This window comes from Daucus carota, chromosome 2 (assembly GCF_001625215.2).
Source record: "Daucus carota subsp. sativus chromosome 2, DH1 v3.0, whole genome shotgun sequence".
Taxonomy (NCBI): Eukaryota; Viridiplantae; Streptophyta; class Magnoliopsida; order Apiales; family Apiaceae; genus Daucus; species Daucus carota.
Genome location: NC_030382.2, coordinates 57,210,177 through 57,223,226, shown reverse-complemented (window position 1 = coordinate 57,223,226; position 13,050 = coordinate 57,210,177). Strand labels below are relative to the sequence as shown.

Here is a 13,050-nt window from a genome sequence, read left to right as displayed (position 1 = left end):
AAAAAACCTTCCCTGCAACTAAAGAGAAGTTGAAACCTGTAACTATATTCTATTAAATCCTGTCAGAGTTTGAAAATCCTACAAGGTAAGAATTGCATAACTGGTTGAAAATATTACATACAGAGAATTCATACTTGAAACCATAATGCAAGTACAGCTTCAAATTTATAGAAGTACATCACTAGGAGTTGAAACAGATCTCTGAGTTTACTACTGAAAGAATACATCTGTACAACATCATTAGTCATCAGGAAATCCCAGAAATCTATTTATGAGTTTAGCTACTGGCATGGCATCACCTGATTCGTATGGAATGAGAGCGTCCAGATCCATAGTTGCAATAATATTGTAAAGCGTTTGGGGACGAGCACAAAATAGATGTTTTCTCTCTGCTAGTTCTTCCGCTAACTCACTTTGATGGTTATCCATCAAATCTTCATTTACTACCACAATAAGTGGTTTACCAAGCCGCAATGTCTCAAAAATGCTACCTGAGCCTGCAGAAAATCAAATCTGGTATTACTAGGCTACAATGCAAGAGATAATTTCTTACCTTATTAATGTCTTTTTATCGTGACTGAAGGTTCTATACATGCCACCTAAGGTTAAGAGTAGTACTTGGTTTTGCAAATACATAACTGTATAGACAGATGTGTGTGCAGTAACAGATACACGGTCTTTATACTCAGTAGTAAACTTACTGGAGTCTAACTCATTGCAATTATTTTTAAACAAAGCGTATAGTGATTTTAATAGTTCTCCTTCTATGTATGATGCATCTTGTCTGGAATAATTCGAAGAGACAGAAAGAACAAAAAAGGACTACTAAGGGAGTTGGATTGGTGAATACGCAAACTCGCGCAAAGATGGTGGCTCTTGTGATTCTGTGAATAAAGCTTCCTCCATCTTCCCTCTATTTATTTATTTCCTTTTTTCTCATGGACGGTGTATATTTGCTATTTTGCTGGATGGTTAGGGGACAATGCTGAGGTGTATCTAAAAGTTTGAGTTCAGCAGGTGTACCTTGGTCTTCGTTTACTTCCACAAAGACAGAGTCAACAACTTGGACATCAATAAATCATCATGATATGCGAGGTAAGACTAGAAGGAAAAAAAGCCAAATGCTTGTTGCAATATTGACCAAATTAATCCTAGTCAGAGCAATATGGAAGAAAAAAGTGTTTTCTCTTTTGTGGCTGCGAGCAGGAGATACTGTGATAGTACACATTTACATATACAGACACACAACTACTAAGAAGCACATAGTTCCCGGATTTGGCTGAACATGAAATCTTGATAAGCTCATGCTGTAAAAGAATCAGGGCCGGTTTTGAGGGAGTGCAAGAAGTGCAACGGCACAGGGCCCATGAAAATTTAGGGCCCCCAATTTATTACTACTTCTTTTTATCTTTTGGTATACTCATGATAAATATAATACAATATTAATATCTCTTTAATTTTTACCGTTATTTTATTTAAACACTAATCAATTCTCAACACCCAAGACCCAGCCATGCACGTCTCTTCTTATTCTTTCTCTCTCCTCACAAACTAGTAGACTGCACAAACAGTAAATCCCACACGGCCACACACATATTTAAGTCTAACTACTTAAAAAAAATAATTTTTCAGTTGTAGTAGTCTAATTTATTTATGATATCATGTTATTTTAAATATATTAAAATTTTGTTTTGTCATTTAGAAGGGTCTCATTCTTAAAGTCAGCACAGGGCCTCAAAAAAGTCCCAGACGGCCCTGAAAAGAATATACAAAATTCTGCTTAAGCCAAAGAAATTTATCCATATCAGTGCTTTAGAGATGAATGAACCAGGAAAAAAGCTAGATACCATTCTAATGTTCCCAAGGACATTCCCTAGTTCTTTGAGTGTTACCTGCATGACTGATGACTAGAGATGCTTCTTTCAGGTTGTCAGCGATGCTAGATGAAAAAGTAAAATACTCTACATTCAGAGATCCATCTTCTCCACTAGACTGCATAAAAAATGAATCATATATCTTAGGAGAGAAAATAAACTAAAGAAAGTTCCACATACTCAAAACAACGAAATTCAATTATACAATATTTGAAGAAAAGAAAGAATGAAATTGATTCATATTCTATGTGTTCAGATAGCCTATCGAATTTAACAGGTTTGAGGAGAACAAGATTGATAAACAAGATTGATAAAATTAGGGTAATTCGACATGTGACAGAACCATTATCATTTGGATTTCTCGACATGTGTAAAAGTGTACTATATTAAGAAATATTTTATGCAAACCAAGTATGTAAAATTATGATACCAGGGTGGTTTCAAGTTCCAACACCAAAATATATTTACAAGATTTATATAATAAATATAGATATTGGTCATCCATCTTCTCCACCTCTGTTTCACGCAACATCAGAAAGAATGGAAGACCATCAAAATCACCATTTATATATGACTAAAATCCCATTTAAGGCAGCACAGTAGCAAATCTTAAAGATTGTAGAGGGATAGAAATGAGCTTATCAAACATATATCAAAGTTAAAGCTTGGCAGCAGACAAGGTTAAGTTTATCACTCCAATTTCTCACAAATCCATTGCTTATCCGATTGTAAAAAGTAAAGGCCAGGGTACCACATCTCTTTCATGTTATTATAAAGTTATCACCACAATTAAGACTATCAATTTGAAACAAACTAATAATAATTCATATTAACCTTTGCAGGGAAGTAGGAACCACGACCCATTTGAATAACAAGGTCAGTGTATCCTCTTTTTGATAGTTCTTCTTTAACTTCCTGAGTGTCCACTGCTCTAACAAGAGTATCAAAACTGGTTGTTCCAACTGTAACAAAAACCATTCTCCTGGGCTCTAAACTTCCGTCACTACCATCCATCTTACTATAGTCTTATATCCCTTTATAAAAGCAACAGAACTCGGCAACTATGAACTATCATAAAATATTAGATATTAGACCTGCTTGCGGATAACAATTTTAATTAATGTTACAATAAAGTTAAAGAGAAGCGAAGGAAAAAAAAGACGCGATGCTTAGTACATTTACATGTAAGTTGATTAAGCATACAAGATTACATAAAGAAGTAGAAGAGTAACATCAATCATGCTAATCTTTATTTGGGGATTTACAAACTAAACGCAAATTACATCAAACACTCTACTGAGGTTTCTACCTAGTGACCAAAACCCATCAAAATTTATTTCCCTAAACATGCTTCATCTGTTTTGATATTTTGTTTGATAAGCTAACCTTGTACTGGGAGTTGACAGAATCAAGTCGGTCACAACTAACTAGACACAGTGGCGGAACCAGAGGGGGGCTAGGGGATGTTAGAGCCCCCCCCTAACCCCAAAAAAACAGTCTATATTTTTTTTTAGCCCCCGCTGGGATGCTCTCCCTCCCGGCGGCTGGCTCCCAGTGCCCACTGCCCACAGGCCTGCAACCTTCTCTCTCTGACTCTCCCTTCCTAGATTCAAATTTCAATCAGTCCTTTACAATTTCACTTGTTTCCAAATTTCAAGGTATGATATTTCGATTGATTCTTGGATAAATTGTTATTTTTTAATCTTTTGGTATCTGTTGTAACTTTGTATAAAGAGATTGTTAATTGGGGTTTCGGATTGTTAATTGCTGTTTAAAATTTAAAATTTGATTTTGTAAACTGTGATGGTCACTTGTTTTCAGAAAACTTATGCACATAATTACATTACTCTTCTGATATATTTAAATGTGCATGTATCCTCTTCTAGCAGCTTGTATAATTTTAAGAAATGCTCCCGCACTCTAGATAAAGTGCATCAATATGAATTCTGAAATGCTAAATTACAAATACACACCACAGCCAATTGGACAATTCTATGATAGTATAGGCATTTACCATATTCGAAGTACACCAAATCCAATGGTTTTACTACCCATCAATCAACTACTCCGATAAAGCTCACTCCTGATTAGAATTCTTTGTTGACGCACATTATCACGATTGATTTATATCGACGCACCAGAACCCCCATTATAATCAATTTCTTCAACCCCTTATAGACTTAATTTAACATCACTTCGGAATAATGTTATCTAATTTCTCCCAATGTACAGAACAAAGTAGCATAAACTGAACCCCAAATAGCTCATTAACTAAAAAATTCCAACTAATACTTTCTACGCATAATCGGGTGATTATTCTTTACATTGCACTTCTACTACATTTCTAAATTCTACTACATTTCTAAATCCTACTACATTTCTAAATCCAAACTAAACCGAAAAACACCAATCTACAAAAAAAATAGACAAAACCCATTTACAAGCAAACTGAATTCACCAATGTACTCAACCCTATTAGACATAAATCACCAAAATAAAAAACCCAGCTCCAAAATATTCAAAAAAATAATATTAACACGACACATATAAATCTTGAAACCCCACAGGAACAAATCCATATATAAGTCATACAGCTATATATACACAAACAAAGAATTAAATATGAATATATTAAAATTGATGGGTATATGAATTAAGAAGATTGGGAGAAGCTTACAGCTTAAAGATCCAATGGAGATCCGAAAGATTGAAAGATCAAGATCATCATTTTGTTACTGTTGACTTCAACCAAGAGTACGGCGTCGTTTTGACATGTTTGTTTGGTGACCATCTGTGCTCTGTAGTCTGTACCATACGCAATTCTTATTGGAATAATAATATTCGCTTTTTTTGACAATTTTGATCTTATTGGAAAAAGTATATATATTTTCTTCATAGTTTTGTGAGATAGAATTATTAATTTGATATTTATATTTACCAAATAAATTATAATTTTAATTATATGGTTGAAAATTGTAAAAGCATCTCTACAGATAGAATGTTAATTATTAAAAATTAGATTGAATATAACATTAATTATTTTAAAAATATAGTATAAATTAATAAATATTTTGTACCACTTATTTTTGGAAGAATTTTATATTTAACTCAAATTATATTTTTTTACATGTTGCAACTTCATATTTTAAATCTCATTTTGTTTTTTTATATTTTTAAACTAAATTTGGTTCAAATTAACTATTATATTTAGCATAAAAATAGTTAAAATATGAAAGATTTATTAAAATAAGTTGTAGTAACTACATAAAATTTTAATGTTATATTCCAGCTTATTTTATTGCTTATTTTATTGTTAATAGTCAATTTGAACGGGTAAGAAAATGTTAAATAACCGTTAATATAACATTTTTTTTTTTTTTTGCAACTAGAATTTCCATTAGAAATCAACTCATACAATCAATTCGGATCATCTCCAACACATCAGGCAGAGGAGAATAATACATATTAACACTTCCAGACAAACAAGGCAACTTAGCTGGAGTGTGAGCTAACCTATTAGCTCTGTGAATATGTTGAACACTGATTCAACTCTTAGCATTTTTATTATATACTTATAATTTTATTGCAATCATCCCAGTGGAAGCACTGTTGTCTCATATAGATTTCTCAATGGAACTGAGACACAAACCAGACTACTTCAGTAGTTGAGTTATTCCACTGAAACATGAAAATCCATACAATGACACATTTAGGAATAAACAAGATTCCTATTTCAACATACAGGCAATACTGACATCATATTGGTGGTTATAAAGGATAGCTAGGGAACTTGGTAACCATTTGGTATCCAACTATTTCATTATTTGAAAAACTGCTGTCAATCTAAATAGTGTATGCAACTAATGCTTGGAATGATAGCCATATGGATTCTGGCTTGCCCATTTCCACTGGTCCCTACACATCTCGTCCACGCCATACTTGGCCCTGACATAAATTCCGAGAAATATGACTACATGAGACTTTTAGAATGTTTGCAAACATCAATTCCATTGTAGTTCCTTTTTTTTAGATTAGCAAGTCCTCAGTGTTTGGATATCAGTATGTCATAAAATTACCGAGGAACTCGTGAATTTCAAAAACTTGAAACTTAAAATACTGAAAACTTATAACTTACTTCCAATTGAGCTCTTTCTCAGCCTTTTCTGTTGATGCATACACAGCCGTGGCATCTCCAGGCCTTCTCGGACATAGTTTCAGAGGGATTTTCTGTATCATATGTTCCAGAGTCAATATATAAAAAGTATGTTCTTACCTCCTTTCTATGTAGCATAAATGAAAAAGAGGGCCCAAGCACAAGACAGATTACCTTTCCAGATGCTTTCTCAAATGCAGCCACCATTTCTAGCACAGATCTGCCACAACCAGTCCCTAGGTTGTAGGCAATACAACCTGATAGCAATAACAATATAACATGAAGCCTGAAATACTACCATACAAGAGTAGGGGTGCTTAATATTATTAAATGGAGGTCTTGCTTAAAAAGCACCAGCTCTAGAGTAATAATACCAGTATATGCATGTAATTATCTACAAAATGATGCAATCACCTATATTATCTGTCGAGAAAAGCTTTCTGAGTGCAGCAACATGACCATCTGCTAGGTCCATAACATGGATATAGTCACGAATCTGTAAAATCAGAGAATCATATAAAGGTTTGCATCCGGTTCAAGAAAGTCATGTGATTATAGGTGTCATAACCTAAATTGAAGCAGAAAATTAGAATGAGCTAATGATGAACATAACATGAATATAGCACACATACCGCAGTACCATCTGGTGTTGGATAATCATGACCATATACATTTAACTCACTTAATCTTCCGACAGCAACTTGTTGTATATAAGGCAGAAGATTGTTAGGAATGCCTTTGGGATCTTCACCGAGTTTACCACTCTCATGAGCCCCGACAGGATTGAAATATCTTAATAAAATGATTTGCCAGTCTGAATCTGCCTTTTGAATATCCCGTGCAATTTCTTCAAGGAATAGCTAACAAAACACAGAAAGACGACTTATTAAGATTGTAATACCCATACTGATGTAATTGACTCACTGAGGGACAGAAGATGCTACTATTTGTTAGGTACTCGGGATAACATATGATATGTAGCTATATACCTTAGTGCGCCCATATGGATTCATAGCTTTCAGCTCAAAATCCTCGACACAAGGGATTTTTTCAGGTTGCCCATATACAGTTGCAGATGAAGAGAAAACCAACTACAAAACCAGAGAATTAGTTTCTCATGTTAATTATTACACAGAAAGAGAACTAAAACCTGATTTCACATTTGTGCTGACAATAAATTTGCTACTTGCTACCATTTCATTTATACATTCTTCGGAATTGATTACACTAATAAAGCAGACTGCTAATGGTTTCAAATTTTTTATCATGAGGTAATTACGAAGGAATCAAGACAAGTCGATTAACAGAGCTGTATAAAGCTTTAGAAGAACCTAAAACCTAACTCTTTCGAGACAGAAATCAGGCTTCAGTTGTGAATAACACTGGAGACTATCTGGTCATCGAGATTATCCTACAAAAGTATACTAGAACAGATATGAAAATATTCAAGTGGAGAGATGACAAACCTTCTTACAGTTATACTTGGCCATTGTTTGATACAAAGTAATTGATCCAATCAAATTATTGTCAAAATACCGAAATGGATGAGCAACACTCTCACCAACAGCTTTAAGGCCAGCAAAATGAATTACAGCAGCAAACCTATTTCACATCAATTACAATAAGCCCAAATTTCACATGATCATATCAAACAATAACAATCCCGTAATCCAAGAATTTCCTTAAAACCAAACACAAGAACAGCATAGATTTCGTATACAACAGAAAGGCCAATATCACATACTTGGTCGTAGAAAACAACTTCTCCAAATCATCCTTATTCCGAATATCCCCCTGCAACGAACCACACAAGAAGAAAACCTCAGCACATCCTATAACCCCTTATACACCAATTTTACAGACACAAGTTGGAAATACAATTCATCCAGTACAAACATAAAATCTGACAAACATCCATAACCAAACCAAACATACTTATTATATCTCATTCGTAGTATGATACTATGATCCGACAGCGGTGGAGCCAGAAATTCGGTGGTGTTACGACTAATTAGAATAAAAATAAAAATTTGACCCCCTCCTATACAAATTTGAGAGTGAGACACTTTCTTGATATTAAAACTCGACATTAACAAGAACCCAAATTGATATAATTACAACTAATTTAAAATATAGGATTCGTTAATAGCCTAGTGTCATCGAATCTTGAAAATTGATAAAACACAAGAAGCGAAAGATTACCAAGTGAAAGTAAAGATTATTGGAAAGCTCCTGACCCACCAGCTCTCGAACTCGATCAAGAGCCTCTTTTACAGAATTATCAAGATTATCAATGACATGAACCTTAAACCCTTGTTGAAGAAGCTGAAGCGCAGTGTGAGAGCCAATGAAACCGGCGCCTCCGGTGACTAAAATGGTTTGCTGTTCAAGTGAACCCATCAAAAACAAAGCTAAATATTTATGATATCAAGTTGTGAAGGGAGAGTTCCGTGAAGGCAAGGTGATGTTGAGAAAGAATTTATAGAGAGAGTATTTGTACATGCAAGAAAGCGTACACGTAAAATTGGATAGACAGGGAGATAAGATAGGAAAGGTAGCCATTATTTATTGACAAAATCGAGGGAAGTATTATCTTTATTGTTGTTGTTCAAATCAGAGATTAATTACCAGTGATTGCCGATCAATTTATTAACTCATCAAATTGATTAAATGTTGATTAATCATAAATCAATCTGTATCTTCGCCGGTTAAATCTATTTCATGTGTTTTATAACCCTAAAAAAGGAGAAGGATGATCGGAAAGTTGATTGAATTTTGATCTTAGTGCTCGTTTGGTTGCCTCTTCAATACCCAGGAATTTCAACTTCCTAAGAAGTAACTATAAATGAAGTTGTTTGATTGACAAAAGTAAGGGAAGAGCAACTTCCATGGAAGTATGAATACCCATGATTTGTAGGAAGTTATTAACCCACCCCACCCTTGGTCATTGGAAATTCTCATGATTTTAAATTCCACTGTAACAATCAAACAATTTTTTTCACTTCCTATATATTTTAATTACCAGGAAATTACTACTTCCCATAGGAAATTAATTCCCGGATGCAACCAAACATGCAGTTAAAAATAGAAAAAGTGTATGCAGAGGAGTACTTGACAATGGGTACAACTTCTTGACTCTTTCCGGTGCATAACTCACGATTCCGAATTTTTGAAAATTAATTTGATTTTAGTTAGGAATTATCATTGATAAAAACAAATTTTTATTATTAATTTTTTTTTTGAAACAAAGGTGTTAATCTAATAATAAAAAGTCATGCGATATCTACACCAATTATCGAGTGAAACAAACACTAATTTGCAATCGCCTGTTCTCATAAAGAGACAGTTAAACGATATTTCGAAGAAAATGTATATACAAATACAAGTACCTGTTTCATGCATACTCGTTGAATTATTGGTACCCTCTCCAGAGTTATCGTTTTTATTATTAAAAAAAGAAAATTAGTAAATTTTGAAAGTGACTTTAGTCTGGAGTGGGCCGAGTGGCCCTAATTTCGCCCGTGCCGGATGGAATGGATAAGAAGCGAGAAACAGAGGAATGGAATTGATTGCTTCTGAAAAGGATGATGCAACAACTAATATTTCATGCGACTATTTATTTATCGGTTTTTGCTAATTTCATGCGAGTATTTCTTTGTTTAGTTACCGGTAGCATTGATTGAAAAAGAGAAGCAGAGAACGAAATTAGTGCCACTTGCTTTCATTAATTGTTAGGTCCTCATACAAATTCTTGTTTGTATACTTTTCATTTTGCGGTGTCATCTTTCTTTATATATTTTAAAATTTCGGAACAAACTTTTGTGATATCTCTCCACTGTTTTTATCCTCACTTCTCAATTTATCAATTAAATATTAAATTTATCGATTTGATTAAAAAATTCTTCGATAGATTTTTAGTCATCAATCAATCAATTAATTAATCGTTTAATTTTTGTTTCCAACTTTTACAATCATTTATATAGTACGATAAATTATTTAATAATTTACAAAATTAAATAATTTTATATTTACCTGCAAGTCCTATAAAATATGTGAATAATCTCTATGCATGCTCGATTTTCACTCATTCCAAAATTTATTAGAAACTATTATCATTTGCAATAATTATTAGAAATTTAATAGGTGATGGATATCTTATTTCCAGAAATTTATAATATTTTTTCAAGTTTGTCCCTACAAAACTATGGTCATTTGCGATAATTGATCGAGATAAGATCAGAATTGCAAGATTGATCAAGATAGATCAGAAACGTAAGAGCATCTCCAACCATAGAGTACCCTTAGCTAAAATGTGAGTTGGCATACCATAATTAAAAATTATAGCCAACATCGTCAAAAAAGTACACTCCAACCACGCCCACCTGTTGTCTATAATTTTAGCCAACCTCCTATGGATAGCTAAATTTGTCGAACCTCTACAGGTCTGTAAGAAAATCTGTAGGAAGATTGCACATCATTTATTACCATATTGAACTGATATATTCTATTTTAACAATTTGAAATATTAATAACATACTACTTTTAAATTATAGCCAACCAAGATAGCCAATACCATTGAAGCAAAATGTGTTACAGGTTCAGCAAATTTTACATAAAGTCTTACAGGTCCAATTTAGCCAACGATTATAGCCAACGCCGTTGGAGATGCTCTAAGATATAAGGATAATCAGCTAAAAAGAAAAAGATCCAGGACCCACAAAACAAGATCTTTGTCTGAATTCCGGGTCGGAGCAGCCCACCACAATCCGGACCATCTCAAATGGATCCCTCCTGATCCAAGTACATGTCAGCAGGGTCCATGTAATAAAGAAAACATAAAGACTTTTCGATTTTCTTGTTTCATGATTCATCATCACCTTAAAGAACAACAGAGTACTCACAAACAAGATCCCAAAAATCTCAACTTCTTGTTCAAGAAAATGACACGAGGATCACTTGGGGTTCATCTCATTGCTGCTAAAGGCCTCGATAATTCTGATTTTCTCTGTATGTTAATTTCAATTCTCTGTTTGCGTGTGTTTCTTGTATTACTGCTATACTTAATTATATGTTAGATGATCAAGATCCATTATTAGTTCCTTGTGTTCGTCTGCTGATCTGGGAAATCTGATTATATATTTACTTCTTTAACTTTGAAAAAAAATTGTAACATTCACCGGATTTGTTGTGATCCGGTTAGTCTCCTCTGGTTCCGCCCCTGTCGACACCCGCATTTGATAGAACAGATATTAAACAAGCCACCTTTTTCCAGAATTATATGTTATGTGTGTGCAGTGTGCTAATCCACTAATCCAGTAGTACTTGAAGCATTGAACATATAGAAAAATTATGACACTGCAACTTTATGTATTATTGTTAGTAGATTGAACTATTTTTTGTTGATCTTCTGAATATGTTAGTTCTAATATCAGATTTTAAAAATGTTATTTGGTTCATACATTGTTCATATCTGTGACAATTGAGCAATTCTCATTGGTTAAGTGGTGGATTTCTTCTGTGAATGGAGAGGTTTGATGTACATTGTGAATTTTATATTTTGTTCATATTATATAGTATTAAAGGATTGTTTTGTGTAGGTAATATGGATCCGTATGTCATCATCACTTGTCGAACACAAGAGAAAAAGAGCAGTGTTGCATCAGGTTGAATTCATTGTTTCTTTGCACACCATTCTTTTTACGTTAGTTATAAAGACGTGTCTTTGGTATTGCCAGTTGAAGAAAGAGCTTCATTCTTTATCTGCAGTTCTGTGAGAAGTTGTAAAGTGGAAAATGATTGTGTGGTGTTTTTGCCTCAGGGATGGGATCTGAGCCGGAATGGAATGAGAATTTCGTGTTCAGTTTGTCTAGTGATGTTTCAGAACTCTCGATCAAAATAATGGATAGTGATGCTGGTTCAGCAGATGACATTGTAGGCGAAGCAAAGTAAGTAGTCTCTCTTCCCCAAATTTATCGTAATATAATTGGGATATATTTGCTCCATAAATCAGTTCTATGGAAATAGGAACCAATACATTTAGTGATATATATGGACAGAGAGTAATATAGAAGCAATTAGACTATTTTTTGGTTGTTGACTAGCTTAAATTCGAATGCATTGCAGAATCCCACTTGATGCCTTGTTTGAGGAAGGGAGTATACCTCCAACATCTTACAATGTGGTGAAAGATGAAGAATTTTGTGGGGAGATTCGAGTAGGTCTTACTTTTACTCCAGAGGCAAGTACAGTTCTTAGTTCAGTTTTCAGCTCCATCGTGTAGACATTGTTCTAATTACTATCGTATGCATTTGCAAACCAAACTTCCATTGACTGTAGCGGAAAGGAGAGAAACTGACCATATAAAGTCCATCACTCTTTGTTCAACTTTCCCCCCCCGGGAAACTACTGTATATTGATCTTCTCTAATCTTTTTTTCTTCTTCTTCAGGAAGTAAATGAGGGTTCTCAAGAAGAGGAAAGCTATGGAGGGTGGACACAGTCTTCGTACCAGGAATGATCAGTATTTGCATATCCTAGATCACATGATCAAAGTACATCAGGAGTGAAAAGCGCAATGCTAATAGTTTTTGGTTAATGACGTATCTGAGTATTTTCTTCTAAGCACACTTTGTAATCGTGGTACTTTGTTTGGTTGGATGACTCCTGGTTCTTCTCTTTGGTTGGATAAATTATGAACCTATTTGTTTCAGATTATGGTATTTGTCTCAGTAAAAGAAACAAAAGGTCTATTTGAATCTGTGATCTCGTAACATTACGAACAATGTAAAAGTCAGAACCTGATAACCTCTAAGATATGACTTTATACAATACCTGTCTTATTTTGTCTCTTCCTATTCAACAGTAGGTACTAATACTACAAATAAGTGTGAAAATTGTGTGCTTAGCATTCACATTTGAACCCCCAAATCCAAACCCATCCCTATAATTTAAAGAAATCTACTAACTTTTGTAAAAATACACTCTACATCCGGAACCGGAACCTCAAAATAGAGTTTGGTTTTGG

General features: G+C 34.0%; 3 protein-coding genes across 6 annotated transcripts; 1 reads left to right on the top strand and 2 right to left on the bottom strand.

Moving 5' to 3' along the window:
* Positions 1 to 25: 25 nt before the first annotated feature.
* Positions 26 to 4,711, bottom strand: LOC108205747 (uncharacterized). Of its 3 annotated transcripts, none has more exons than XM_017375798.2 (4): positions 4,552 to 4,711; positions 2,709 to 2,942; positions 1,893 to 1,992; positions 26 to 497 (listed from the first exon to the last, which is right to left on the bottom strand). In XM_017375798.2, the coding sequence occupies exons 2-4, from the start codon at positions 2,886 to 2,888 to the stop codon at positions 241 to 243; spliced, it is 537 nt and encodes a 178-aa protein (XP_017231287.1). In that variant the 5' UTR covers positions 2,889 to 2,942; positions 4,552 to 4,711; the 3' UTR covers positions 26 to 240. The 3 variants fall into 3 exon arrangements, with proteins under 3 accessions (XP_017231287.1, XP_017231290.1, XP_017231289.1); XM_017375801.2 differs by having other exon boundaries at positions 2,709 to 2,968; positions 4,552 to 4,684; XM_017375800.2 differs by lacking the exon at positions 4,552 to 4,711 and adding an exon at positions 3,889 to 4,540.
* A 704-nt stretch (positions 4,712 to 5,415) lies between these two features.
* On the bottom strand, positions 5,416 to 8,589 carry LOC108210220 (bifunctional UDP-glucose 4-epimerase and UDP-xylose 4-epimerase 1). Its single transcript, XM_017381516.2, has 9 exons — positions 8,230 to 8,589; positions 7,772 to 7,821; positions 7,494 to 7,629; positions 7,017 to 7,118; positions 6,660 to 6,887; positions 6,442 to 6,523; positions 6,202 to 6,284; positions 6,010 to 6,101; positions 5,416 to 5,819 (listed from the first exon to the last, which is right to left on the bottom strand). The coding sequence occupies exons 1-9, from the start codon at positions 8,425 to 8,427 to the stop codon at positions 5,735 to 5,737; spliced, it is 1,056 nt and encodes a 351-aa protein (XP_017237005.1). The 5' UTR covers positions 8,428 to 8,589; the 3' UTR covers positions 5,416 to 5,734.
* Positions 8,590 to 10,875: 2,286 nt separating this feature from the next.
* Positions 10,876 to 12,872, top strand: LOC108206802 (elicitor-responsive protein 3). Of its 2 annotated transcripts, none has more exons than XM_017377213.2 (5): positions 10,876 to 11,034; positions 11,625 to 11,690; positions 11,846 to 11,972; positions 12,151 to 12,265; positions 12,475 to 12,872. In XM_017377213.2, the coding sequence occupies exons 1-5, from the start codon at positions 10,890 to 10,892 to the stop codon at positions 12,541 to 12,543; spliced, it is 522 nt and encodes a 173-aa protein (XP_017232702.1). In that variant the 5' UTR covers positions 10,876 to 10,889; the 3' UTR covers positions 12,544 to 12,872. The 2 variants fall into 2 exon arrangements, with proteins under 2 accessions (XP_017232702.1, XP_063944486.1); XM_064088416.1 differs by having other exon boundaries at positions 12,151 to 12,269; positions 12,479 to 12,740.
* Positions 12,873 to 13,050: the final 178 nt, after the last annotated feature.

What these genes read in the sequence shown, in the direction of transcription:
- LOC108210220 (XM_017381516.2), bottom strand. Translation starts at nt 8,427, where the DNA reads ATGGGTTCACTTGAACAGCAAACCATTTTAGTCACCGGAGGCGCCGGT. An exon ending in AAGTTGTTTTCTACGACCAA is followed by an intron (nt 7,630 to 7,771) that starts GTATGTGATATT and finishes GATGTGAAATAG; the next exon opens with GTTTGCTGCTGTAATTCATT. An exon ending in ATCCATATGGGCGCACTAAG is followed by an intron (nt 6,888 to 7,016) that starts GTATATAGCTAC and finishes GTGTTTTGTTAG; the next exon opens with CTATTCCTTGAAGAAATTGC.
- LOC108205747 (XM_017375798.2), bottom strand. Translation starts at nt 2,888, where the DNA reads ATGGATGGTAGTGACGGAAGTTTAGAGCCCAGGAGAATGGTTTTTGTT. An exon ending in GTTCCTACTTCCCTGCAAAG is followed by an intron (nt 1,993 to 2,708) that starts GTTAATATGAAT and finishes TTTTTTATGCAG; the next exon opens with TCTAGTGGAGAAGATGGATC. An exon ending in TCTAGTCATCAGTCATGCAG is followed by an intron (nt 498 to 1,892) that starts GTAACACTCAAA and finishes GATTTTCTGCAG; the next exon opens with GCTCAGGTAGCATTTTTGAG.
- LOC108206802 (XM_017377213.2), top strand. Translation starts at nt 10,890, where the DNA reads ATGATTCATCATCACCTTAAAGAACAACAGAGTACTCACAAACAAGAT. An exon ending in CGATAATTCTGATTTTCTCT is followed by an intron (nt 11,035 to 11,624) that starts GTATGTTAATTT and finishes TGTTTTGTGTAG; the next exon opens with GTAATATGGATCCGTATGTC. An exon ending in GACATTGTAGGCGAAGCAAA is followed by an intron (nt 11,973 to 12,150) that starts GTAAGTAGTCTC and finishes AATGCATTGCAG; the next exon opens with AATCCCACTTGATGCCTTGT.